Source organism: Sus scrofa, chromosome 10 (genome assembly GCF_000003025.6).
Source record: "Sus scrofa isolate TJ Tabasco breed Duroc chromosome 10, Sscrofa11.1, whole genome shotgun sequence".
NCBI classification, from domain to species: domain Eukaryota; kingdom Metazoa; phylum Chordata; class Mammalia; order Artiodactyla; family Suidae; genus Sus; species Sus scrofa.
The window spans coordinates 12,404,143-12,431,941 of NC_010452.4; the positions used below are offsets into that span (position 1 = coordinate 12,404,143).

General features: G+C 40.7%; 1 protein-coding gene across 5 annotated transcripts; it reads right to left on the minus strand.

Moving 5' to 3' along the window:
• FH (fumarate hydratase) lies at positions 1-27,701 on the minus strand. Of its 5 annotated transcripts, XM_021064044.1 has the most exons (12): positions 27,522-27,658; positions 21,016-21,195; positions 17,922-18,056; positions 17,197-17,328; positions 13,584-13,694; positions 11,816-11,992; positions 10,291-10,473; positions 7,680-7,845; positions 6,381-6,584; positions 4,490-4,617; positions 3,227-3,380; positions 1-1,922 (listed from the first exon to the last, which is right to left on the minus strand). In XM_021064044.1, exons 4-12 carry the CDS (start codon positions 17,239-17,241, stop codon positions 1,780-1,782), a joined length of 1,311 nt encoding a protein of 436 aa, XP_020919703.1. In that variant the 5' UTR covers positions 17,242-17,328; positions 17,922-18,056; positions 21,016-21,195; positions 27,522-27,658; the 3' UTR covers positions 1-1,779. The 5 variants fall into 5 exon arrangements, with proteins under 5 accessions (XP_020919703.1, NP_001230517.1, XP_020919702.1 ...); XM_021064043.1 differs by lacking the exon at positions 21,016-21,195 and having other exon boundaries at positions 1,561-1,922; positions 27,522-27,680; XM_021064042.1 differs by lacking the exon at positions 17,197-17,328 and having other exon boundaries at positions 1,561-1,922; positions 27,522-27,674.

The window sequence follows — 27,799 nt, forward strand, 5'->3', positions numbered from 1 at the left end:
TTTTTTTTTTTTCTAATAACGATCTTTTTTAAAAACAAAATAGGTTACAGGAAAGCAAATTGCAGAAGTATTACATCATCACCATGTGAAAAACACTGCCAAAATCAATACTGCATGGGCTAAAAGTAGATCCTACAGGCTCTACAGTTCCATGAAAAGGTCTGAAACCCCTTTACAATTAAAAAAAGAATACTCACTCAGGCTTAAGAGATTAGCTGTAAGAATAAATTCATTTTTCATCACAATGTTTCTACAACTTTTAAAAACTGAAACATAATTGCATATAACATATTAGAACTTTGGTTTTAATGATGCTTATAAGTGCTATATATGCTGCCTTGTTAATACCACAGGGGTATTTGGTCTTAATAAGCCCAATTTTCTAATAATAACTATCAAGGATAAGTACCTTTTTTTTAAATAACATACCTGATAGAGCACCATTTACAAATGAGATGCTTTAGCTACTGAGACTCGCTCTCTTTGTGACCTTGTTATTTATTATATATGTGGGGGGAGCGGGGAGACCAAACCAAATTGTTCCAGCTCCCTCCACAATTGAGGTCGGCTCTCCTTACAAACCAACTTAACTTGAATCTCCTTGAACTGCTACTTCAGAATTCCCTGAGGTTGTTTCCAATGAATTCCTGCTACAAACCCTGGGCTCATGCACAGACAGAAGACAGCAGGCCAAAGCTGGATGATGGCCTCCCTCTCTGTCCAAGCCTCCTGCTTGCTCCCCTCGGCTTTCTTAACCCATGTCCTGCAGTTCTTGACTCAGAGTCTTTCCTGTCTTTCTACAGTAGTTCCGGTAAGGACAGGAGGCGCCTGTGTGTCTGTCGTTAGCACAAAGGGTGTGTATGTCCTAATTCTGTCCATCTGTCCTGTTTCCAAATATGTATAATATATTCCATCCGTCTGTGCACACATATGTGCATGCACAGATTTACACACACATACACCTCCACCCAGGAACAGAGATACAATATATTCCATCCATGTGTGCACACGTGGCACAGACACACAGGCACACAGGCACAGACTTCACACACACACACCTCCACACAGGAACAGAGATACAATATATTCCATCCATGTGTGCACACGTACACATGTGTGCACATGTACACATGTGTGCACACACAAACACACCTCCACACAGGAACATCCATGTGTGCACAGGTACACACGTGCACAGACTTCACACACACACACACACCTCCACACAGGAACAGAGATATACTTCATCCGTGTGCACATGTACACACGCACACAGACCTCACATACACACACACCCCTCCAAAGAGGAGAGCAAATGCTCAGTCAGCTTATGTTCCCAAATCACAAGAAAATAAAAAATGTCTAAAGACATAACTTGAGAATTAGTTAACAAGAACTTTTTCACTATAGGAGAAGCTTTTAAAAACACCACAAACCAAAAAATTTAAAAGTCTTTAAAAACTAACATGGCTCTTTTATAAAACCTTTGAAACGATGAAAACCCATAAACAAAAACCACAGATTCAACAAGTCAATTAACATAAAAGAAAAATGAGTCTGTTTTCCTTTTGATTTTGTACACTTCCACTATTTTATTTTACACTTTGAAATTCACTTGGGATGTGGCATGTCCTGGGGTTGGTTTATACACCAACCAAACTGATCTCCTAGATAAAGGAAACACTGGTTTCCCTTCATATGTATCCATTTTTGTTTAAGAACTATAAGGAGTTTACTTCACTTAGACAATGTGGCCATTTTTATTACAAATTTATTAAATCACTTTGGACCCAGCATGTCCTTAGGTTTTACCCACTCATCAAACTGCTCTGCTGTGAGATAGCCAAGTTCAACAGCAGTTGCCTTTAAGGTTGACCCATTTTTGTGTGCAGTCTTAGCAATCTTGGCTGCTTTGTCATACCCTGAAGAAAAAATTAAAAGGAGTTAGTAGTGAAACCTGGTTTTCTAAAGCAAAAGGTAATCATCATTACTTACTTGATCCTGAAGCTACTAATCTCTTAAATAAATATTTTTCAATCTTGAAAATATTTAACAGTGATTATCTTAATAATTTTCATTTCTCATATAGAATAAAACCTTTACTTTTCTTAATACAGACTTAAACATACCTCAGTTTCTACAAGATTTGTTTCTAAATTTCTTTTTTTTTTTTAGAGCTGCACCCATGGCATATGGAGGTTCCCAAGCCAGGGGTCGAATTGGAGCTGCAGCTGCTGGCCTACCCCACAGCCACGCTGGATCCGAGCCTCATCTGTGACCTACACCACAGCTCGGAGCAATGCCTTATCCTTAACGCACTAAGTGAGGCCAGAATCCAAATATCATTGCCCATCTCATTATACCGAAGAACAGACAGCATATTGGGTTCAGAGCTACCTGAAGCCATCAAATGAGCTATAACTTTATAAGACTGAAATTATAGCTGGACATGAAGCTGAGAATATAAAATCAGGCTTGAAAGCTCAGGATTTTTAAAATAGTAATTGTACCACACCCAATGACCGCATCTTATTCTAATGCAGAAAATCAAAGAATACACAAGAATAACCTCATCGCAGCAGTTAAGGAGAAGGTGGGAGAGGCTTTTAACACATCACAACAGAATGCAATGAATGCCTCACAACCTGAGTCCAGACACGTCTCTAACGGGATCGCTCTGGTCAGTCCATAATCCAAGTTAACAGGTTTGCATCCACATAATGAAACAGCACAGTTCTGTGAAGGGCCTGCAGTACAAAAGCCATGGCCTCCGACAAGATACCCGCATTGCCGCCTTTCCTATGCGCAGTGCACACATGACTGACTCCAATTCTCAGTGGAGCAGGACACGAGAACGAAGCGTGGGAGAGCCTCTAGAGAAGGCAGAAAGTGAACCCACGCGGTGCTGTTAATCAGCCAGGGCCCCCGAGGGACATGACAGACTGAGGGGACCCTCCCAAGAGTCCCAGAGATCATCAGAGTCTGAATTTGTACTCTGAACTCACCACACTTCAAAGAAAATGAAGCACAATCAATCAAGTTTTTGAAAGAACTATGACACCGTAAACAGCATCTTTTAACACAGTGTCTTTCAACACAATTTCAAATGTTTTAAGAGACTGTCCAAAGGGAACCTGCTGTTCACAAACACAGACCCAGTGGTCTCTTAACAATGTTTTGCTCTTTAACTGCGTGTTCACAATGAGATTATTCTTTAAAGGCATACCTATGTGAGGGTTAAGAGCGGTCACCAACATCAGAGACTCATTCATCAGCTTGTTGATCCTTTCGGTGTTGGCCTGGATTCCCACCACGCAGTTTTCTGTGAAGGAAACAGCCGCATCCCCCAGCAGTCTGGCCGAGTGCAACACATTTTTAATCTAAGAGAGGGAGAAGGAGAGACTTAGTAAGCCTAACTTTTCCTTGTCCTGTAATATATCATTTGCTGGGTGATAAAATGAATGCATAATTCATTTAGTACACAGCACTCCTACAACTCTGAAAGGCATCATACCCAAGAAAACAAATATGAAAGACTCTAAATATCCGAGGGCAAAGGTCTGAAGGAGGTAAAAGGGCATAAATGCAATAACTAAAACACAAGCTAGTCGGCAATGTCAGGAAACGTCAGAGCGGGTACAGGGGGAGAAGCAGATTCCTGCTGTAAGAATGAATGCGGTCCTGTTTGATGGAGACGACTTCACCAGCCAGAAACAGAAGAAGAATCTGCCACGAGAGGGCAGAGCGACAAAGGCACAGGGGGTGGGAGGAAAGCATGTGCTTGAGGCACAAGAAGCGAAGGCGAGGCCCCCAAGTCCTCACGGTCAGCACGCTGTCTGTGTTTAACAGGACGATATTCCTCCATCACTTGAGAAGGACCTTTTACACAATATGGTAAAACAGTATCAGGTCAAGTAGTGGGAGCTTTTGGGGGGGCAACATTTTCAATATGTACTAAGATGTACAGCCACATCTTAATCTCTGTGCTCTAAAACCCCAGGGTCTGAAAGCCACGTTCCCAACAACGGACTCTAGTAGAAGGCACAGAACTTCAAGGCTTAAGTGGATGCTGATGACTTTACTATGTGCCAAACGCTGACTACCTTATTTTCTCTGAAAGACAAAATAGGTTTTCGTTTTTTAAAAAAGCTGAGCAAGGAGTTCCCATCGTGGCTCAGTGGTTAACGAATCTGACTGGGAACCGTGAGGTTGTGGGTTCGATCCCTGGCCTTGCTCAGTGGGTTAAGGATCCGGCATTGCCGTGAGCTGTGGTGTAGGCCGCAGACTCGGCTTGGATGCCACATTGCTGTGGCTCTGGCGTAGGCCAGTGGCTACAGCTCCGATTCGACCCCTAGCCTGGGAACCTCCATATGCCACAGGAGCAGCCCAAGAAATGGCAAAAAGACAAAAAAAAGAGAAAGAAATCTTTATGAAAGACAAGAACCAAGACAACTAGTCAAAGACATCAGAAACCAGATTTAAAGCTTACCATCATTGGTTTGAACACATTCAACTCAAAATGTCCATTGCTGCCCCCGACGGTGACGGCGACGTGATTCCCCATGACCTGGGCAGCGACCATGGTCAGCGCTTCACACTGGGTGGGGTTCACCTTGCCTTCGGGAAAACCACCGAAAAAGACACCACCTCAAACACACTTGCTGCTTCAAGTGATTAGGTTGTATGTCAAATAATCAAGAAAAGAACAAACTCTAACCCCATTAAATGAAGTAAGACATATAATTAAGCAAGGTCCCACCCATCATTTTATTTAATGAAATAAATCATGTAGCTGGAAACAGAATCGTGCAACGGCTGGTGACGTGTGCGTACCCACAACTACACAATCAATCTCGCTCTTTCCACCTTCATGGTTTATGTCTACTCTAGACTATTTAAGGAGCCAGGGACGGAATGCACAGCAGTGAGAAAGAAAGATGCTGCCCTGCCCCTGAACCTGGAGGCTAGGGAGAGAGACGTGGCAACTACAACAGAAAGGGGGTAAATAAGAGACGTGCAGATCACTAAGGGAACACTTCATTTATCTATTTAGTTATTTTGTCTTTTTAGGGCCGCACCCACAGCATATGGAGGTTCCCAGGCTAGGGGTCAAACAGGAGCTGTAGCTGCCGGCCTACACCACAGCCAAAGCAACGTGGGATCTGAGCCCTGCCTGTGACCTTCACCACAGCTCCCGGCAACACACTGAGCGAGGCCAGGGATCGAACCTGCACCCTCATGGATGCTAGTCAGCTTGGTTAACCACCGAGCCACAATGGGAACTCCACTAAGGGAATACTTGAAGAAGCTGACACTAAGCTAGAATTTCCCTACTTATCATGAGTTTCCCTACAATTCTATAATACTCCTCTGACAAGCTCAAGTTTGAACCAAGCACCCAGATTCCTCTGACCAGTACAAAGCAACACGTTGGGAAGATTATTTCTGTGACTTTGCATTTCTCTTTTTTAGGCAAAATCACCTTGAATTTGCAATCAACTGAACTCATGTCATTTTTCAACATGAGGTACTTTAAAATCAGATCTCTTCTCCTTCCGTACACTGGATTTAAAAGAATCTACAGTCGTCTATCTTTTCCACTCTTTAAAACCACCCTGTCAGTTTTGGTCTAACCTATAGAGTCCTCTATAATTCGGGACTCTGTCACCGGACGCCGCCTCAACTCTATTATCTGCTAATACGCTGAGCACGTACTCCCTACGTTCACCGCAGTCACCGGCAAAGTGGTGATGGGGCGGTGCCCTCGGCCTGCTGCTAAGGTAGCCTCCGACAGAGGGCAGCTCATCAGGCTTCACTGCCGCTGTTCACCCAGGTGGATTCCTCTAACAGCACCCCCGCCCCCCGGATTCCACGAGCATCAAGTGAATCCACCAGATGGCTCACTGCAATCCAGACATCAAAAAAGAAGGAACTCCAACCTCACTAAGCAGTGTAAGACATGTAATAAAACAAGGCCCCAACCACATCTGTGAGGCCTCTATTGCCTAACAGACCAAAACCCAAAGCAAAATGTGAACTAAGAGGCATCTGTTTAAATCATTTTTCTTCAACCCATGCTGATCACTTTCACAGCCTGTTCTAAAGCTCTCCTGGCTCTGGATGGTGAGAGACAGAATGATCATGCATTTTCTAGTGTGGGAATCAGAATATATGCTGCTACTGGAATTCTTTTCTCCTACTTTGTTGGGTGATGTTCCCTGAACTCCTGGTCGAAGGTGGCCCACAAAGACATCCTGAAAAGGGGCGCAGTGCATGTCCCCGTCCCCAAGATGATGCTAAACTCAAGCAGACACGTTTTAGATGAGAACGACCGGCTTCTTGTCCACTCCAGCTATGACATTGACCAGCTCTGTGATTACCTGGCATGATACTGCTTCCCGGTTCATTTTCAGGCAAGATCAGTTCTCCCAGACCTGAGCGGGGACCAGACCCCAGAAAACGAATGTCATTTGCGATCTTCATCAGACTGCAAGCAGTCGTGTTCATGGCTCCACTGAGTTCAACCAAAGCATCATGGGCAGCTAGAGCCTCAAATTTATTTGGAGCTGTGACAAAAGGCAAGCCTGAAGAAAAAGTAATAATGCGGATGAGTTAACTAGTTACGTTAAACACTCTTCTAATATAAGCAGATTAAAGAGAAAGTGCCAGGGTAAGAAAAGCAAAGACAGAACAGAACAAAATTTTACTTCAGAAAAAATGCTTAAGACTCAGGCTTTGTCTACATTTCAAGAAGTCCTGAAGGAGTAGAAAGAATCCTATACTAGCACAGTTAAAGGATTAAAAAAAAAAAAAGCACAATAAATATATTGCAAGAAAAATCACTATCCTACTACAAACACAGGTGCATGATGCCCAACTATGCTTGAGTAAAGATGACAGCAGATAAAACTCACTTGCCTTACGCCACCTCCTTTCCTGTACCTCCTCCCCCCACCCAGGTTTGGGGCCTCTGTTCTCTCCCCTGGCCATGGCTCACAAGACTCCCTGAGAGATGAGGAACCAAAATGCATCAGACATTCTCTCCCATGTTCAAATTTTTAAAAATCTACATATTCTAAACCCAACAATACAGGTCTTCTCGGTTAAAATCTGATTAAAACCCAAATCTCCGCTAGTAGCAGTACGAGCACTGTCTAATTATCTACCCTGACCCTCTGGTAGTGTCTGCACCTTCATCAGTTCTCTCTGATGGGAACAGTTATCCTCTAGAGCACTGCACTCTACCAAAGCAAACAGGACTCAAGAGGGTCATTAATTCAAACAACTGTCATGGCATACCATAGGGGGAAAAAGAAATCAAGCCTGGCCATCTCCAACCTAACATTTATCACTCATATAAATTTCTCAACCTTCGACTGATTCTTCCTTCCTTGAAAATAAGTATTCAAAACAGCATTAAGTAGAAAATAACTGAATACTACTAGACAGTAAATAAAGTTAGTACTGAGAGATTTTTATTACATGCTATATGAACTCATAGATGGAAAGCTTTTAAAAAGCCAAAGGAGTAACTTTAAAACTTTTGAAACAGACATAAAGCACAAATCTGATGGAAAAATATTATTTCTATTTGTATTTTCAAGAATTCAAAGCAGAAACATGCAGAAAAAATATAGACCAGTATAATGGGGAAGAGTCATAGAGGGGTCATCACCCACCTGTGAGTGCGGCTACTTTGGCAGCGACCTTTTCTGCAAAACCAATCCTAGTATTTAAACCAGTACCAACAGCAGTGCCCCCAGCTGCGAGCTCGTAGATTCTTGGCATGGCAGCTTTTATTCTTGTTATTGCATATTTCACTTGTTGAACATAGCCACTAAATTCCTGAAAAGAGAAAGAAATTAAGGTGAGAATATATAATTTCCTAATGGCTTACAAGTTACTATAACTACACTAGATAGAAGTTTGTTTAAAAAAAAAAAAAAAAAGCAACCCACAAAAAACAAGTTTCAGGTATAAAATGAGAAGCTACGCGAGTGGTATTTATACTATTTTAATTCATATGTTAAGCAAAATATATGGGAGAAGGAGGATCTATAAATTTATCAAGTAGACAATGCCACTGATAACAGGTGGCCTGTTTATAAACTAGTCTTTTAATAGAAAGCAGAGGAAAACATATGAAATAAACTTTTAAAAAGAACAACTTTACTGCTTTAAATTATTGGTTTCTTTGCAAATGATTTATTTTTTGCTGTATCTCAAACAGCTTTTGAGAAAGAAAAAAGCTGAGTCCCCTTAAGAAAAATGCAAGCATAGAAACATCCTCCATACAATTTCAGTTTAAAAACCTGACAGGGAGCAGATCTCTTACAGGGATTCATGAAGCTAAATGACTCACTGAGCAGCACAAGAAAGTAACAGGGCAGAGTAAGACTATAGCTTCAAGATGCATTTAAATCTGCCACAGATGTCACCTGCTTCCTAAAGTATAACACACTTAATGTGAAGGAACCACAGAATTAATCCTGCTGCGAATACAGTGAGGCCCTGTTAAGAATTATGCAGGGACGGAAGGCAGAAACTGGGACTCAAGTGAGCAAGCCAGGATATATGGTTATGCTAAATCTTTTTTCCTGTCCAAAAACACTGAAACAAACCATGGACACTTTTGATTAGCACTAGTGGGTCACAGTGCTCTTAAGACACAAGCCCTTTTGGGCAGATCTGATCCATATGCTCTAACATGACTTTTATACCAGCTGGATGCACTTAAGAAATATGTCTGTATGGGAGTAAAAGTGCACTCAAAAAACTCAAGAGAATTCCAACGAAAGCAAGTAGATAAAGTCAAACAGGAAAACATAACTTTTGGTCATAAGATACAGATGATTCTACATAGGAAGCTGAGTCACAGCCCGAATGGACTTCAGCATATAATTGTTTTCCAATATGTAACACACAAAAAAGGAAAAAAAATTAGAAACCAGAGGGATCCTCAAAAGTTTCAAAACATATACTGTATCTCCCTAGAAATTACACATGATACTAAGAGCCAATGATGCAAAGTGAAGTAAGACACAGCCTTAAGAAGCAATTTAAGGAGTTCCCGTCGTGGCGCAGTGGTTAACGAATCCGACTAGGAACCATGAGGTTGCGGGTTCGGTCCCTGCCCTTGCTCAGTGGGTTAACGATCTGGCGTTGCCGTGAGCTGTGGTGTAGGTTGCAGACGCGGCTCGGATCCCGAGTTGCTGTGGCTCTGGCGTAGGCCGGTGGCTACAGCTCCGATTCAATCCCTAGCCTGGGAACCTCCATATGCCGCGGGAGCGGCCCAAGAAATAGCAACAACAACAACAACAACAACAAAAGACAAAAAAAAAAAAAAAAAAAGAAGCAATTTAAGCTCGGTTTAGTCATATCATCTGTATTTCAATCAATCATTTCTAGTTTTCCTCATTTCCTTCCATGATAAAGCTAAATGATCAGGTTTTTTTCAGTGTTTGCTATCATCTAAACAAAACTATAAATGAAATCGTTCTAAGCAGCAGCCAAACCCGAACCCTCACTTGAATTTCCACAAAACTGTTTACTAATTGACAATTATCATTTGATCCTTGGCCTGACACCTCTTGATATAGAATTTGTGTATGCCTACCTCCCAAACTAGAGTAAAGCTTATGAGACAAAAACTGTTCCCTGTGTTTCCTTATAGCTCCTTTGCAATGGATACCATCAAACATCGTTTAAGGTATCAATCAAGACCATAAAAATATTTCCTGTTATTTTGGAGAACAGAGTAATATCTATCTTACATGTGGCCAAAACACTTTTAACGAGTAAGATACACCCCATTTGACTGCTTTAAATTTAATTTTAAAGTACTAATTAGAGTAGGAGACAAAAGAAGAAAGTCTGATAATGACAGTGATGAAGAAGAAGAGGAGCCCTAACACCAACGTGCACGTATAACGTGGCAAGAACAGTTCTAAGAGATCTACAGCAAACAGCTTATTTGAACCTCATAACTAGCCTATGAAAGAGATATTATTTTCCTCACTTCACAGCTCAGAAAGGCAAAATAATTTTCCTAAGGTCCAATAGCTTGCACACAGCAAAGCTAAGACTTGACTCAAGAAGACGGACGCGGAGTCCGGCTCAGAGCCAGCATGCTCTGCGCTTCCCCTAAGGGGATGCCAACAAGAACTACTGACTGGTGAATGCAGAACCATCTCTCTTAACTGAGGTATTATAAATTTGGCTTTTTAAACCAGTGTGACTGAGAGAGGAATATGCTGGCCATTTGTACCAAACCTAAGCACGCCCCCATACCTGCCCGAGAGTGAGTGGGACAGCGTCCTGAGTATGAGTGCGCCCAATTTTGATGATCTGGGCAAACTCCCTGGATTTTGCATCGAGAGCATCATGTAGCTTCTGCAGTCCTGGCAGCAGTGCTTCGTGAACTTCCACTGCTGCAGCAATGTGCATGGCCGTGGGGAACGTATCATTTGAGCTCTGTTGGAAAGTTTTCAAAAGAAATGCAAAACATTAACTTGAATGTCTCAATTAAAAATCTCACTAAATGACTACTCGAAACCTGTACATTTGGTACTCAATTACATTTACGTGCAGCAAATCATTTAGGATCAAAAAGAAGCAACCAGACTTCCTTTGTGGAAGGAATGTAGGACTGTATCACATATACCACCCAGAATGAACGTTTTATATGTTATTGCTGTATCTACCTGCTAATGTGACAGCAAGACATAGAGAAGTACAGCTAGCAAATGCATGTAAGGAAATCAATGATAAAATACCCTACAGCTAAGCAGTACATACAGTCTTTCACAAGCATTTCTTTATTAAACTTGGGGGAAATTCTGTGAGCTAGGTCACCACTTTAAAAATAGAAAAGCTGAACTGTCAAAGAAGTTATGAGACCTGCCACAATATTTAGGGTTGGCAGAACTGGGACCTGACAAGGTAGCCTAAATTCCATCCTCTTTCCTCAGCTGTAAGCCCACAATTTTTTTTTTTTTTTTTTTTTTGGTCACATCTGTGGCATGTGGAAGTTCCCTGGTGGGATCGAACCTGCACCACGATTGTGGGGTCAACACCAGATCCTTAACAGGCAGCAGCACAAGGGAACTTCCCCACAATTTTAAATTACAACGCTATTTAAAAATATTTATTCATTACTGATTTTTAAAACTTTTTATTACTGGAAATTATCAAACTACTTACAAAAGTAGGATGAACAGCATAATACAGTCTTTAGCACAGAGCCAGTCTTGTTTCATGTATCAACTCTACCCCACTCCTCAACCTGACCATATACACTAGATTATTCTGAAGATTTTAGACTTCAGTGTACATAAAAGATAAATGCATATTTAAAGGCAAGTGTGCAAAATCTTTCGTACATTAAGTTTATATAAAAAACTTCTTTAATACTTAAAAATATGTTAAATTACCCTTAGCACTCAGATACTGCTTTCAAAATGTCACTCTCCAGTAAGATCCTCCAGTAGCTCTTTGGAAAAATAAGTGCTTATGGGGGCTGGGGCATGATAAGCCTAGAGCATCGGTCAGTGCGAAAACCTATTAAGCACCCTAGGGACGGGAACGGTGTAAAGTTGGGTTGGGATGACGGGTGTACAACTATAAGTGTAATAAAATCCAGGTTAAAAAAGAGATAGTGACCCTAAATGCATAAAAGAAATAAGACTATATAAAAAGTTCTTTCCATTAAAGAATACAAGCAGACTGAATGCCCCCTGTCAAAAGGTAATGCTTGTTTCACAAGAAAAATCTCCGGACTCTTCGTTTGATAACAAAGGCGAGACGGCATACTGACCTGGCTTTTATTAACATGATCGTTGGGATGAACGGGTTTCTTGCTGCCAAGCTCGCCTCCTAGCATTTCAATTGCCCTGTTGCTAATGACTTCATTTACATTCATATTTGTCTGGGTTCCTGACCCAGTCTGCCACACCACAAGAGGAAAATGATCATTTAATTTACCTTCAGCTACCTGCAGGACAAAATGTTTAAAAATGAGTGTTAAAAAATAAGAAATATTCGATTACGCATTTAGCTATTTCAATCAAACATTATTACACGGACATCATTTACAGCACTAAGGTGAAGAGAGTCACTGTTTTCATATGCTACTGACAGTGCCACACAGTCCACGGGGGCCCAGCAAACTGAAGCTTCTGCAGCATCGCCTGTTCCAACCACCGCTACTTTCAAAGGTAAAAGATTACCTACTGCGAATGGTATAACAATTTCACTGATTCCAAATGAAAACTGAGTCAAAGATAGCTTTCTTCTATTTCTCCAACTGTCTTCTCTAATAATATCCAGAGAGGGCCACCTGTTAAGGCTGGCAAATGTGTTAAGTCTCTAGATAAATTTATTGTTGATAGTTGGCAGGAATAGCCAACAGATGTTACAGCCAGAGTCGGCATCATAATACCCAAGTGACTTAACCGTGTGAGTTCACTAATAGCTGCTACAGCCCACAGATGTCCTACGAGTAGCATAGATATAAAAACACACTCTAGATCTGTCCCTATTTTTGTCATATTTTTGTACTTTTAGTTGTTAGTTTTTGAATTATAAGCTTTCTAAGAGAGTGGGTGCTTAACTTCACCTTCTGGAATGATTTTAGCTTCAAAAAAATTTAAAAAATCAACATGCACTTTAAATATCTATGACCTTAAACAACTGATTCACTTTCAAGTAAAACTTTTTTCCCAGTTGTACAAAAATAATAGGTTCTTTGATGCACAGCAGAGATTGGCAGAACTTTGTAAATCAACCAGAATAAAAAAAGAGCAGTTTATAAGCGTAAAAAAAAAATCTGATAACTAAGAAAAGTATAACAGTCATTACAATTCTACCCTCAGAAATAAATACTATTAGCACTTTGGCATCTCCTTCTAGTCTCTACTTCAACTGACGGGATTACATATATATGCACACAAAGGAAAAATATGCATTGCCTGTGCATTTTTCCTAAACAGAATCCTGATTCCATAAAACTCTTCACCATCTTTCCTCCCTCTTATACGGTAGGTTTTGTTCTATGACATTCTTGCAAAAATTAAATTTCTGTGGCTTCACAATGTGATTTATATAAGCAGCTGTAATAATTAGATACTAATTCATTATTATTATTATAAATAGTCTTTCAATGAACATTCTATACAGAGCTTTTAAACTTATCTCTGACTGCTTCCTTAAGAAGCAATTATGTTATTAGTGGAATAGTAAAATTACATTCTCCATACAGATTATCAAGCAACCAAAGAATCATTTATATATAAAATAAAAAATCAAATACATAATATATTAAGTGCAAAGAGTGTCCCTTCAGAAAGTTTTCATTAAACTATACAAATTAAAAGGAAACAAATTAAAAATTCAAAGTAAAGAAAATGTGCCGTATTTTAAGCACCATATGAAAATTCTTAACCAAAAGCAGTAATGCTGCTGCCCTACCCTGAACTCAATTAACTCAGGAATTCAGTGGCCCTTTCCTCCTTCCAGAGCTTATCCTCATCCAGCGGATAACGTGGGGCTGATGCCATGAGGTAAACACACTTATCACCTCTTACCTCATCTGCTGCCTTCATTATTGCATTAGCAATCTTTGGATCAAGACCATAATCCTGATTTACTTCAGCAGCTGCACGCTTCAAGATCCCAAAAGCTTTAATAACTGGGATCTAAAATTAATCAGAAAAATATCTCCAATTTACAACTTTAGTTAAGCATGAAAATTTAAGATTACTACTTTATGCAAGTACAAAAACTGTACATAAAACATATAACCCTAAAATGTTTAGGATATAGAGAAAGATTAAAGATAAGTATACAAAAAACAAGAATCATCATTTATCTATTTGTTTAGGGAACCAAATAAAAGCAAATACATTGACTTCATAGATGTGTGTATGCCTCACACACACACAGAAAACACATATTTGGACATACAGGATTTACAATTCACCCTATTTTTCTGAGACATCATAATGCGTATGTTTTTATTTCATATATTTAAAAACAAGTGATATTCGGAGTTCCCATCATGGTGCAGAGGAAACAAATCCAACTAGGAACCACAAGGTTGAGGTTCAATCCCTGGCCTCGCTCCGTAGGTTAAGGATCTGGCATTGCCGTGAGCTGTGGTGTAGGGTGCAGACTCAGCTTGGATCCTGCGTTGCTATGGCTGTGGTATAGGCTGGCAACTGTAGCTCCAAATGGACCCCTAACCTGGGAACTCCATGTGCCATGGGTACGGCCCTAAAAAGCAAAACTAAAAAATCAAACAAGTGATATTCATCATTTCACCATCTTAACACTATTATTTTCCATCATCAGATCCCATGCTACATTGTAATTTTTCTTCTCTTAAAAAAAAAGGCAAATAAAATAAAATAGCAAAAAGAATGAAATTGGACCACTATCTTACTGTACACAAAAATGAACTCAAAATGGATTAAGGACTCGAATGTAAGACCCGAAACAAAACTCCTGGAAGAAAACACAGGCAATAAGCCCCTAGACATCAGTCTTGGCAATGATTTTCTGGATAACTTCAAAAGAAAAGCAACAAAAGCAAAGATAAACAAACAGGACTACATCAAACTATAAAGCTTCTTCACAGCAAAGTAAACCATCAAAAAAAATGAAAATGTAACCTACTGAGTGGGAAAAAAAAATTGGAAATCTTATTATCTGATAAGGGGTTAATATCCAAAATATATAAAGAACTCAGGGGCTCTCCTCCCCCCTTCCAGCAGCCCTGGGAGCTATTTACTTTCCTTTAATAAGACTTTGCTTGCTTGCAAAAAAAACCAAAATACCAAAATATATAAAGAACTCCTATTACTTCATAGCAAAAAACAAAATGATTTTAAAAATGGGCAGAGTTTCCATAGGAGACAGATGAACAGCCAACAGGCACATAAAATGATGCTCATCATCACTAATCACTGGAGAAACACTGACCAAACCACAATGAGGTATCACCTCAGACGGCTGTCATCAAAAGACAACAAGTCACAGTGGTAGTGAGGACATGGGGAGGGCCCCTTGGGCACCGCAGGGGACTGTAAATAAAGTGGTGCGGCCACTACGAAAAACAACGTGGAGGTTCCTCAAAAAATGGACACCAGGTCTACTGTGCGACCCAGCCACTCCTCGGCGAGTATTTACCTGAAAATGAAAAGACTAGTTCAAAGATATACGCAACCCCAGGTTCAGAGCCTTATTTATAACAGCCATGATATGAAAGTAACCTGTATCCAAAAATGGATAAAGAAGATGTGGTAAATCTATACAATGGAATAGTATTTGGCCATAAAAAAAGAACGACATCTTGCCATTTGTGACAATGTGGATGGACCATGAGGGCATTAAGCTAAGAAGTAAGTCAGAGAAACACAAATAGCATATGATCTCACATATGCAGAATTTAAAAAAACAAGCAGCAAACTGAAAACCAACCTCATAGGTAGCAAGATCAAATACTGAATATTTGTACATGTGGCAGAATGATCACGGCAGTAAGTCTAGTTAACCTTCATCACCATACACAGTTACAAAAAATTTTTTCTCTTGTGATGAGGACTTTTAAAATCTCATTGCAACTTTTAAGTATCTAACTGTAAGTACCATACTGAGCATTAAATGCTCTGATTTTATCTTGTAATTGAAAGTTTGTACCTGCTGACCCCTTCTTAACATTAAAACATTGTAAGTGTTTTACCCAAATGAACTTGAGACAAATGGCACACAGGATTAGAAACTTTACAACTTTACACGTGAAAACAAATGAGAAGTTAGATTTCTAAAAATATTGCAATGGGTTAAACTGCTGCCAAAGTCACCTCCAAAAGCCAACCGGCCCTGGCCACTGGAATGGACTGACTGACCCCACAGCGTGTGTGGACTCACAAAAGTAAAAAAGGGACAGTCCCAGCAGAGTTTCACTGGGCATGACTGTGACAGAATGGAAAATGTATCCCTGCTAAGAAAAGGGTCTCATTAAGAAAAAAAGAAGGGTCTCATTAGTCTTCATTTACCTGCATTAGCAGTTCATGATCTTTTTCGGTTGTTTTTTTTTTTTGTTTTTCGGACCACACTGCAGCACATGGAAGTTCCCAGGCCAGGGGTCAAATTAGAGCTTCTGCCGCAGGCCTACCCCACAGCCACAGCAACACCAAATTCAAGCTGCATCTGCGACTTATGACACAGCTTGCGGCAATGCTGGATCCTTTAACCCACTGAGTGAGGCCAAGAATTGAGCCCACATCCTCACAGATACTAGTTCGATTCTTAATCCACTGAGCCACAATGGGAACGCTTGCTTTTGTTTTCCTATGGACTTCAGGCACAAAGGGCTGAGTTTAATCATACTACCTGGTTCAAGGCACATACATAGTCTGCTTTATATGTAACATAGTTCAGGAAATTAATCCAGATGAAACTAAATGTGAAAACACAGATAAGCCATGTATCTATCTTTCACAGACACCTGTCCAAATCCAAACAACTTCTCTGTCCCTAGTGCAGCAGCAGCAGCAAACACGTACCCCAGGACCAAGTACCTTGGTGGTTGAAGCAGGAAAATTGAAACATGAGTCATGGTTACTCCATCAATGCTGGTTGAAACTGGAGTTCCTGCTGTGGCTCTGCAGATTAAGGACCTGATGTTGTCTCTGTGAGGATGTGGGTTCGAACCCTGGCCTCACTCAGGGGTTAAGGATCTGGCATTGCTGCAAGCTGTGGTATAGGTTGCAGATGTGGCTCAGATGCCAGATGGCTGTGGCTGTGGCTGTGGCATAGGCCGACAACTGCAGCTCTGATCTGATCCCTAGCCTGGGATCTTCCATAGGCCTCAGGTGCAGCCCAAAAAGAAAAAAAAAAAGAAGAATATTGGTTGAGACTGACCTCTTTAATCCAGACTTGACCTACATGAGAATATTTTAGGATCAGGTGTTACCCTTGGCCACCCAACTATTAGTCTGACCCTATGTGTACCTCACCATTAAAACTGCCTGTGGGTGGCTAGAACAGATACCCTTCTAAGAACCGTCTCTTGTAAAGTTGTTTGAACCTGTCAATATTCAGTCTTAAAGCCTTAGGAATGAGCTAAAATACGGATGTTAAAGTTATTTTAACATAAAAAGTATATTTACAAGGTAAGTGTTAACAGTATCTCACCAGATGCAGCCTGGCTACTTCTAGGCTTCCTAGCCTATCCTGCATTCCTGCATTGACTATTAGTCATACTCCAGCTGGGTTCCAGTAGGGTATGTAAAATATTTCATCAATTCTTTTCACACTTTAAAATCTCTGAAATCAAGAGGCATCTTACAGTCAATGACATGTTACAACTTTAATTGGCAGCCTTTTTCTTTCTTAGTATAGTACATAGCAGTTCTAATTGAGGCTATCTTAGATTTAATGAAATACAGTAGCGAGTTTTCTAATCATTAAATCATTCATGTGGCATCAAACACATATATTATCTATTATATGCAAGACATCAGGACAAATAGTGTTTTTATTAATTTGTATATAGTTTTCTATAAACTGAAGCCAAGATAGGAAATACACTATAAGGAAAACTCCATTTAAAAAAAAAAAAAAAGCTTTAAATAAGTAAAAAAAAGTATCGAAATTAAAAATTACAAACTGCAGAATTCTAGTAATATCCAAGCAAGAATGAAAGACAAGTCACTTAGTTCTACCAAATAAAAATCTAAAATATTCAGTCAGAGCTCAAAACAATAGCGTATTAAACTTTTTACATTTTAAAGAGAGAGAAACATATCACTCACAAAGCTAGTTCTCTAATTACTTTTTAACTCTGTAAGATAAAGTGACTCAATGAATAATGCCTAGTTCATCCAAAATAAGCTAGTATTTCCACAAAAGCCACTTACTGGCATGCGTTCCGTCACGCCTCCGATTTTAAAGTTCATCGTAGATCTCACAGTCTGGGCACCATAATACTTATCATTTGGGACCTTGAGTTCACCAAAGGTATCATACTCTATCCGGAAAGAATTCTGGCTGGCCTAGAGATGAAGACAAGACACTGTTTCAGCTTGAAAAAGAAACCAAGTATCAAAAGCAATAGTATCATATAAGGGAACCATCCTGTAAGGGAAGAGAAACCTTAATAATTACCAAAAGATAAAAACTTGCATTTTGATTCTCATTCTACTTCCATACCTCTAGCTTTCTACTTGAGAAATTTCTGACATACAAATTTGTTAATACAGATGTTAAAACAGATCGTAGAATTCATACACTTATGCACAGGAAAGATACAGAAAAGCTTCTGAAGTAAAAACAGTATCTTTTCCAATTCAGGAATAGGTCTACTTTTGGTCAAGCTTTGACCAATTCAATGTACTTAGAGGTTAATGTCTATTTTACTGGGAATGTTGGAAAATGACCTAAGTATGATATTTTAAAATTTGTAAATATTATATATTTAAACAAAGCTCAACCATGGTCTACAAATATTATGCATGAGCTTAGCTCAATACAAAGAATCCAGGCAAACCTACTGCTTGGTAGCTGTGTTACCTTCAGCAAGTCTGTTTCTTTCATTTGTAAACTACAGTAAATGTATAGACAAGGATCTAATCTTTTCAGGATGATGAAACCTTTTGAGGACATAAGGAAAGCTATGAATCCTCTTGCTAGGAAAATGAACATAAATACATGAATGTAAAGTCCTACACATGATTTCAGGGAGCTTATCTTGAAGCCAACTGACTCCCCAGGATGAGAACCAAGACTTAAAAGTTCTTTTACGGAAAACATATAATTCTACCAAATACATCAATTTATACTAATTTTAAAAGATAAAAATAAAAAATTTGGAATTTATATATGATATTTATATTAAGGAAATTTGGGAGAGATACTCAGAACTTTAACCTTTATCTTGTTAATTATCAAATAAACATGGTCCTGTGATTCAAAAGATTTAAAAATACCTAGCCAAGTAATTTTACTTTAGTAAATAAATAATCCCCCAAAAAGGAAAAATTTAATTTTGTAGTTATCCCCTTGGACTAGAAGGATTTACAAAACCCTTTATAAGTATAAAGCCTTTTAGACTGCATGAAAAGAAAAATATCCTTGTATCTAGTTAGAAATATAAGAGTATAACCAATGAAGTACAATTTTTTGAAAGCCTAAAAGTCTACCGAGGGGTGTGGGACAGAGTAGAAGATTCTGAGCTCACCTCCTCCGACAGGCCCACCAAAATTACAGCTATTTACAGAGCAGCTATTGATGAGTATGGCTGAGAGATTAGCAGAAAAGATCACCTACACAAAAAACATAGAGGAACCGCGGCGAAATGGGCAGAAGGGGAAGACACGCGGAAGTCAAGACCCGCCCCCCAGGATGGGCGACCCACAACAGGAGGATAAGCACAATTGCAGAGTCGCCGATCAGCGAGGGGTCCAGGCCCCGCCGCAGGCCCCCCAGCTTGGGGGTCCTGCACAGGAAGAAGAGTCCTTAGACATTTTGCCTCTGAAGGCCAGCAGGGCCTACTTTTGGCCCGAGGGCTGTGGGAAACAGAAACTCCAATCTTAAAGGGGGCACACAAAATCTCACACTCTGGGACCCAGGGCCGAAGCAGTCATTTGAAAGGAGCCTGGGTCAGAACAACTGCTGATCCCAGAGAGCCTCCTGGAGAGGCAGGAAGCAACTGGGGCTCACAAGGGGGGCAGGGGGGCAGCCACTTATGACAGCTTGTTCCACCACAGGACACTAGTGCTTCAAAGTGCCTTTTTTTTTGGGGGGGGGGGGTCTTTTTAGGGCCGCACTAGCAGCATATGGAGGTTCCCGGGCTAGGGGTCCTATTCTTGACATGTACACTCTCCTAAATTGATCCAGGAAGAAATAGAAAATCCAAACAGAATAATTACCCATAACAAAATTAAATCAATAAAAATTAAGAAAAAAATTTTAATGGCTGCACACTGGGCATATCGAAGTTCCAGGGCCAGAGACGGAGTCTGAGCGACATCTGAGACCTGTACCCAACCTATGCTGCAACTGTGGCAACACCAAAATCTTTTAACCCACTGTGCCAGGCCAGGAATTGAAGCTACGGCCCTGCTGTGACCCAAGTTGTTGCAGTCAGATCCCTAACCTACTGCACCACAGCCAGAACTCTGAAATCAGTATTAAAAAAAAAAATTAAAAACCCTAACAAATGAAAATCCAGGACCAAAAGGTTTCACAGGAAAAATTCTACCAGATAGTTAGAGAAGAGTAGCAACTATTCTTCTCAAAACATTACAGAAATTTGCAGAGGAAGAACGTGTCCGAATACATCCCCTAAGACCAGCATCACCCTGATGCCAAAACCATTAGACAGCACAACAAAACAATTATAAACCAGTATTTCTCACAAATACAGATGCAAAAATCCTCAACAAAATAACAGCAAACCGAATTCAACAACAAATTAAAAGGCTTGTACACCATGATCAAGTAGGATTTATCCCAAAGAATGCAAGGATTTCTCAATATCCACATATCAATGTGATACACCACATTAACAAAGAATAAAAACCACATAGTCATCTGAATGGACACAAGATAGCTTTTGACAAAATTCAATACCCATTTATAATAAAAGTTCTCAACAAAGTGGGTATAGAGGAACCTACTTCAACCTAATAAAGGCTATATATGACAGGCCACAGCTAGAACCATCCTCAAGAGCAGAAGGCTTCAAGTATTTCCTCCAAGATCGGGAACAAGACAAGGACACCCACTGTTGCCACTTTCATTCAACATGGTATTGGAAGTCCTTAGCCACAATAATCAGAGAAGAAAAGGTAAAGGAATCCCAACTGGACAGGAAAAAGGAAAATTGTCACTGTCTGCAGAGGACATGATATTATACATAAAGAACGCAAACTCTGCCCCTCTTTCCACCCCAAATCACTTAAAATCTTTCAGTAATGTAAGAATTCCCATTGTGGCTCAGCAGTAATGAACCTGATTAGCATCCATGAGGGAGCAGGTTTGATCCCTGGACTTGATCAGTGGGTTAAGGGTCCAGTGTTGCCATGAGCTGTGGTGTAGGTATCACAGACGTGGCTCAGATCTGGCGTTGCTGTGGCTGTGGTGTAGGTTGGCAGCTGCAGCTCTGATTTCACCCTATGCTGTCGTGTGGCCCTAAAAATTCAAAACAAAACAAAAAAATCCTAAGATGCCACCAAACAACAATTAGAGCTCATCAATAAATTCAGTAAAGTTTCAGGACACAAAATTAATAAATGGAAACCTGTTGCACTTCTATACACTAACAATGAACTACCAAAAGGAGAAATTAAGGAAACAACCCCACTGACAATCAGATCAAAAACAATAAAATACCTAGGAATAAATCTAACTAAGGTGCTAAGAGACCTGTACTCAGAAAACTGTAAGACACCGATGAAAGAAACTGAGAATGACACAAACAGAAAGAAAGTCATACCATGCCATGGACTGGAAGAATCAGTAATTTAAAAATGACCATACTACCCAAGGCAATCTACAGATTCAATGCAATCCCCATCAAAATACCAATGACGCTTTTCACAGAACGACAACAAATAATTCCAAAATCCATACGGTGGGAGTTCCCATTGTGGCTCAGCAGTAACAAACCTGACTAGTATCCATGAGGACATGGATTCAATCCCTGGCCTTGCTCAGTAGGTTAAGGCTCTGGCGTTGCCGTGAGCTGTGGTCTAAGTCGTGTTGCTGTGGCTGTGGTGTAAGCCAGCAGCTACAGCCCAATTCGACCCCTAGCCTGGGAACTTCCACATGCTGCACCTGTGGCCCTAAAAAGAAGGAAAAAAATTCATATGGAAACACAAAAGACATTGAACAGCCAAAACAATCTTGAGAAAGAAGAACAAAGCTGGAGGTATCATGCCTCCTGACTTCAAACTATACCCCAAAATCTACAAGAATCAAAATAGTATGGTATTGGCCTCAAAACAGACATATTTATCAATGGAACAGGCTAGGAAGCCCAGAAATAAACCCACACAACTATGGTCAGTTAATATTTGACAAAGGAGGCAAGAATTTACAATGGGCAAAAGACAGCCGCTTCAATAAATGGTGTTGGGAGAAGTGGATAACTACATGCAAACATTGTGAATTATTACTTTGTATACCTGTAATTTGTATACGATTGCATACAACTATCAACTACATTTCAATAAAATAAATAAAATTTTTAAAAATTACTATGTTGTTTAACAGGAACTACCACAGTGTTGTATGTCAATGATAAAAACAAACTCATAGAAAGGGAGCAGATCTGTGGGTACGTGAAGCAGAGGGTGGGAGAGGGGCTCTGGATGAGGGCAGTCAAAGGTCCAAACTCCAAGTTACCAGCTAAGTACTAGGCTGTCAAGCACAACATGATAAATATAATTAGCACGGCTATATGTCACACATGGAAGGTGTTCAGAGTAAATCCTTAGGGCTCTCATAATAAGGAAACACTTTTTTCTATTTCTTCAATTCTCTATATGATATGACACAGGTTCACCAAACTCACTGTGCCAATCATTTCATGATGTATGTAAGTCAAATCATTATGCTGTACATGTAAAACTTACATAGTACAGCATTTTAATAACATTTCAGTAAAAACGGAAGAACAAGAGTCTGCAGAGGACTGGTCGAAGCCAATAATGAGAAGCCAATAAGCATAATCATTTACTGGTATTTACTGTGCTATAGCAAATGCTTTTTTAAGGTATCACCTTGTTTGAATTTCACAACCACCCTAGGAGATTTTACTATTATCATCCTCACTTTTAAAAAGGAGACAGTGTGGCTAGGAGAGACGAAATAACCCCAGCAGATCATCCAGACTGCAAGGGGGGAGAGCCTGTAACACCTAAATCCCAGACTCTGGGACTCTAAAAGCTGTTTGGATTCACTTTTTTATCACTTCCGTAAACCAAGAAATAGAGTAACTCCAGACTGGTCCACAACAACCACCGCTCTGTAGAATAAAAGGATCTGAAGGCATAAGGACATATTTTTCTCTACTAGAGCATGGTTACAATGACACCACCGTATCCAACTGGCAGGGAGGGTATTATCCCTTAAATACACACAGAAAAATATTTTGCACAGCGATCTGTTTTGAAAATCCTAAGTAAATACCTATGCATGCTAAAACAGACTTTGGTGTAATGACACAGGGGGTAACAACAGCTGACACTGGACACATGAGCTAGGTTCTTCTTCCTCTCCATCACCTTCTACAAGAGAGCAAATAGATGCTGGCTCTAAAGACCAAAGATTGGCTTCCATTAGTGATTTATGAGATCAAGTCTGATTCCTTAAATTTACACCAAACTTTCTATGTTCAAATCATTAAATTTTCATCATAAGACAGCAATAACTTTGTCACCTAATAATAGGTTGCTATGATAAAACTCATATTCAAAATTATTTGCAAAGACTTAAATAAATTTTAGCTATGTTCTTCAGCTTAAACTTTAGAAAACTTTAAATTCCAATTCAAGAAACAACAGCCTCAATCAAACTCTAGGCTCCTGACACTGACAATTAAAAAACTGCAGGAGTTCCCCTGCGGTGCAGTGGGTTAAGGATCTGGCATTGTCACTGCAGTGGCTCAGGTCACTGCTGTGGTGCAGGTTTGATTCCTGGCCCAGGAACTTCCACATGCCATGGGTGTGGACAAAACAAACAAACCCCAAAAAAAACCAAAACCGAAAAAAACCCTGCAGATGTCCATTGTGGCTGAAATCACAATCGCAACACTTCAAAACATATACTTCATTGTTTACAGCAGCTTAGATAGATGATAACAAAATATTCCAAAAAGCCAAGAAATTCTCCCTTTATCAGTCCAGGAAGTACTGGTTGCACAAATTTACAGAACAGAGACTGAAGCAATGCTAAAAAACATTCTTCAAGGCTCTAGGACTTAGAGAGAATCTGTCAGAGGAGGCAGTGCCTATGGGGTTTTTTAGAGAGAATAACAATGAAACAAGTAACTGCTAAATCTCTGCAATAATTTATGTACTGTACTCATATTTTGTTCTATGCAATTCTGTCAAAAAAAAAAAAAACCCAAAACCAAAAAAACCAATGCTGATAACTGCCCACTATATTGATTTCTCCAAAGACTACTGAGTCTGCCTGAAGTCTGAAAAACACATGTAGTTTCCAAAACCTCTTGGAGTTCCCCCTGTGGCTCAGTGGGTTAAGAACCTGACATATCGGGAGTTCCCGTTGTGGCACAGTGGTTAACGAATCTGACTAGGAACCATGAGGTTGTGGGTTCGGTCCCTGCCCTTGATCAGTGGGTTAAGGATCCAGCATTGCCATGACCTGTGGTGTAGGTCGCAGATGCAGCTCGGATCCCGAGTTGCTGTGGCTGTGGTGTAGGCTGGCGGCTACAGCTCCGATTAGACCCCTAGCCTGGGAACCTCCATATGCCGTGAGAGTGGCCCAAGAAATCGCAAAAAGACAAAAAAAAAAAAAAAAAAGAACCTGACATAGTGTCTGTGAGGATATGGGTTCAATCCCTGGCCTTGCTCAATGGGTTAAGGATCCAGCATTGCCACAAGCTGCGGCACAGTTTGCAGATGCGGCTCGAATCTGGTGTTGCTGTGGCTGTGGTATAGGCCTGCAACTGCAGTTTCAATTCAACCCCTAGCCTGGGAACTTCCATGCTGCAGGTATGACCCTAAAAAGCAAAAAAAAAAAAAAAAAAAACTTTCCCTCATTATCATGTATGTTATCTCTTCTTAGTGACCAGAGCTGCTCATCTAAATTAATGAGAAAATTATCAGTCATAATGGCATCTATTAAATGTTTTTAATTTATATAACGGAATCTGTTTTTTATTTTAAAAAATAGGTTTTCTTTTTGAAAACCATGTTTTTATATCCCATAATTCAGCGAAGAATTTCTGAGAGAAGTTTAAAGGTTAAACTAGAGGTTAATCAGCTAAGCATAAGGCAGGCACAAAGTGCAATTTTCCAATGGAGATGCAGTTTCATTCAGGATCATTTCCCCTCCTGGAAAAGCATGAATGAATAGTGTCCAGTGTTCACCGCAGTATTACTGCTATTTGGTCCTAGAAATACCAAGTACTACTGCCATCCATGAGCTGCAGGAACCTCAGGAATTGATAAGTATGCCAGTCTAAATCAGAAACGCCAGCCAAAGTACACACAGCTCAGGCTCACAACACATCCCACACACATGTAACGTAACCATTAACTAAACCATGCTCTCTCCTATAGAAAAAGAGAAACGCCTTTTAGATGCTCAGTCTAAGGCAGTTTAAAGGAATATTTCAGTGTTAAAGAAAACCCAAATCATGTCAGGCCAAAAGACTACTTCAAGAGATAAAAATCCAAAATCTGACTTCACTGTATTTGGGTTTTCAGTTTCTTCCTCAAAAAGTCTTTCTGGTCTTAAAATATAGGGTGACCACTAAGTCTTGAAAAATTGACAACTATGTAATAAATGATATATTAATATTGTATTACATTATAGAACAAGATATTATCTATGTTTTCAGGTTTTATGGCCATCCTGAAGATCATTAAAAGAAATTCTCCAAGAAATGGCAAAAAGACAAAAAAAAAAAATTTTTTTTAATAAAAATTAAAATTAAAAAAAAAAAAAAAAAAAGGAGTTCCCGTCATGGTGCAGTGGCTAATGAATCCGACTAGGAACCATGAGGTTTCGGGTTCAATCCCTGCCCTTGCTCAGTGGGTTAACGATCCGGCGTTGCCATGAGCTGTGGTGTAGGTTGTAGATGTGGCTCGGATCCCACGTCGCTGTGACTCTGGCATAGGCTGGCAGCTACAGCTCAGATTAGACCCCTAGCCTGGAAAACTCCATATGCTGCGGGAGTGGCCCAAGAAATGGCTAAAAGACAAAAAAAAAAAAAAAAAAAAATTTAATTAAAAAAAAAAAAAAGAAATTCTCAAAAGTAACTTTTAAATATGTGGGGCTTCCTTACTCCCCATGCCACCAAGGCAGTATCACAGTTGGTGTCCACTAAATGTGCTCACTCTCATCATACTTCTCCTCAGTATAACCACTGTAGCTAACTGAGCATGGCTCCTGCTGATTTAACTGCTTTGCCTATTTGATATCCCCCAGTGGTCTCTACACTCTGCCTACAGTGACTGATTTATCCGCAGGGCCCAATACACAGCAGGCATTCAATATATGTTACTCTCCTATTGGATGAACTTTTAGGTATTCTTTTCGATAAAAGGTAACTTAGGACATTTAGGGTTATGTGAATTTCTTAACACCAGCAGCAAGAAAAACATAGTCAATTCAGAGATTTTGGAGCTGAGATTAGAAGGCAAAAGATGTATTTAGAATTATTGGGAAAAAAAAATCTATCCCCACCTGATTTTACTACACTAAAAGCAAGACAGTGCTATTTTTTGGCATTTACAGCGGGATAGATTCAGTTCTCCAGTCTCCTATTCCCTTTTACAAAATAAATAAGCGAAAAATAAAAAATTTTAAAGGCTCTGAAATGCACTAAAATTATTATGGCAGAGAGCTGCAGAAATACAAATCTTTCTGATTTGTAGTTTCAGCTGTAGTGATGTCATCAAATTATCTTAAAATTTATAGCCCAGAAAATGTCTTGGGCCTTTGCAGTACCTTAGATGGAAGTATTCATTGAATACGCACTCACCGCATCCCAAACTCAAGAGTACTTTCACAGGGGCAATCTTCCTGAGTGCCTGTAATTATTTTCATTTATACCCGTGGACACTGAGCACCAGTATATCCTGCATCAAATCCCGATTCCGAGTAGCAGGGTAGGCTGACATCTCTTTGAATGAAAGCTCCTGTTATACAGCACAGTGAACAGTGCAGAGTTAAGTCTTCCTAAACTAGCATTTACATCCCAAACTTTTGCTCATAATACACATGTGAGCACACGTGTTTAAAGCTTGTTAGAGCCCGAATTACGGGAGGCGACACTCCAAGGAGCAAAAGGGCTCAAGTAAGTCAGGACGGCAGAACCTGACATTGGACCTTTAAGTTCCCTGGAGGTCGTTCTGAATAAAAAATGCTGCTTCAGCTACAGCTGGTCCCTTACAGCTTCCTCCGACGTTCCTCGAGACCCGCAGCCCACGTTTCACATTCAGGGTTTTGCAAACCCCTGCCCTCCGGACAGGGCCCACCCTGGTGCGGCCCCTTCCTCCCGGTGTCCATCCCTGCGGTGTCCCGGCAGCAACCGCCACCTGCAGGAGCTCGGCTGGGACTGGGCGCAAGGCACGCCCGCCCGGGGAGGGGTCCAGAGACCGGCGCGGGCGGCCCGGCGGGACTCCCCACAGCAGCGGCCCACCGCCGGCGGAGGCGCCTCGGCTGCGCGCAGTGCAGGCTCGCGGCCCAGTACCGGGACACCCGCCTGGCAGGCGGGAGGCCTGAAGGTCACCGCTGCGCGGTCAGGGGGTCGGGGAGCTCACCATTCGAGCGGCGTTCGGAGGCCGGAGCAGGAGGCGCGACACGCCGCTAGGGCTGCTGCCTGGGCCGGGGCCGGGAGCAGAGGCTGGAACCCGCGAGAGGCAGCGAGAACGCGCGAGGAGCCGGAGCGCTCGATCCATAGTGCTGGCGGCCTGAGGAGAACTTCCGGTCGCTAGGCCGCGCCTCCTCAGGGCTGTCAGAGCCCGTCCCGCCCACAGACCTCGCTCCTATCCAATCAACAACCTATTGGCGGGGCCAATAGAGCCAATGGCCAGCGGAG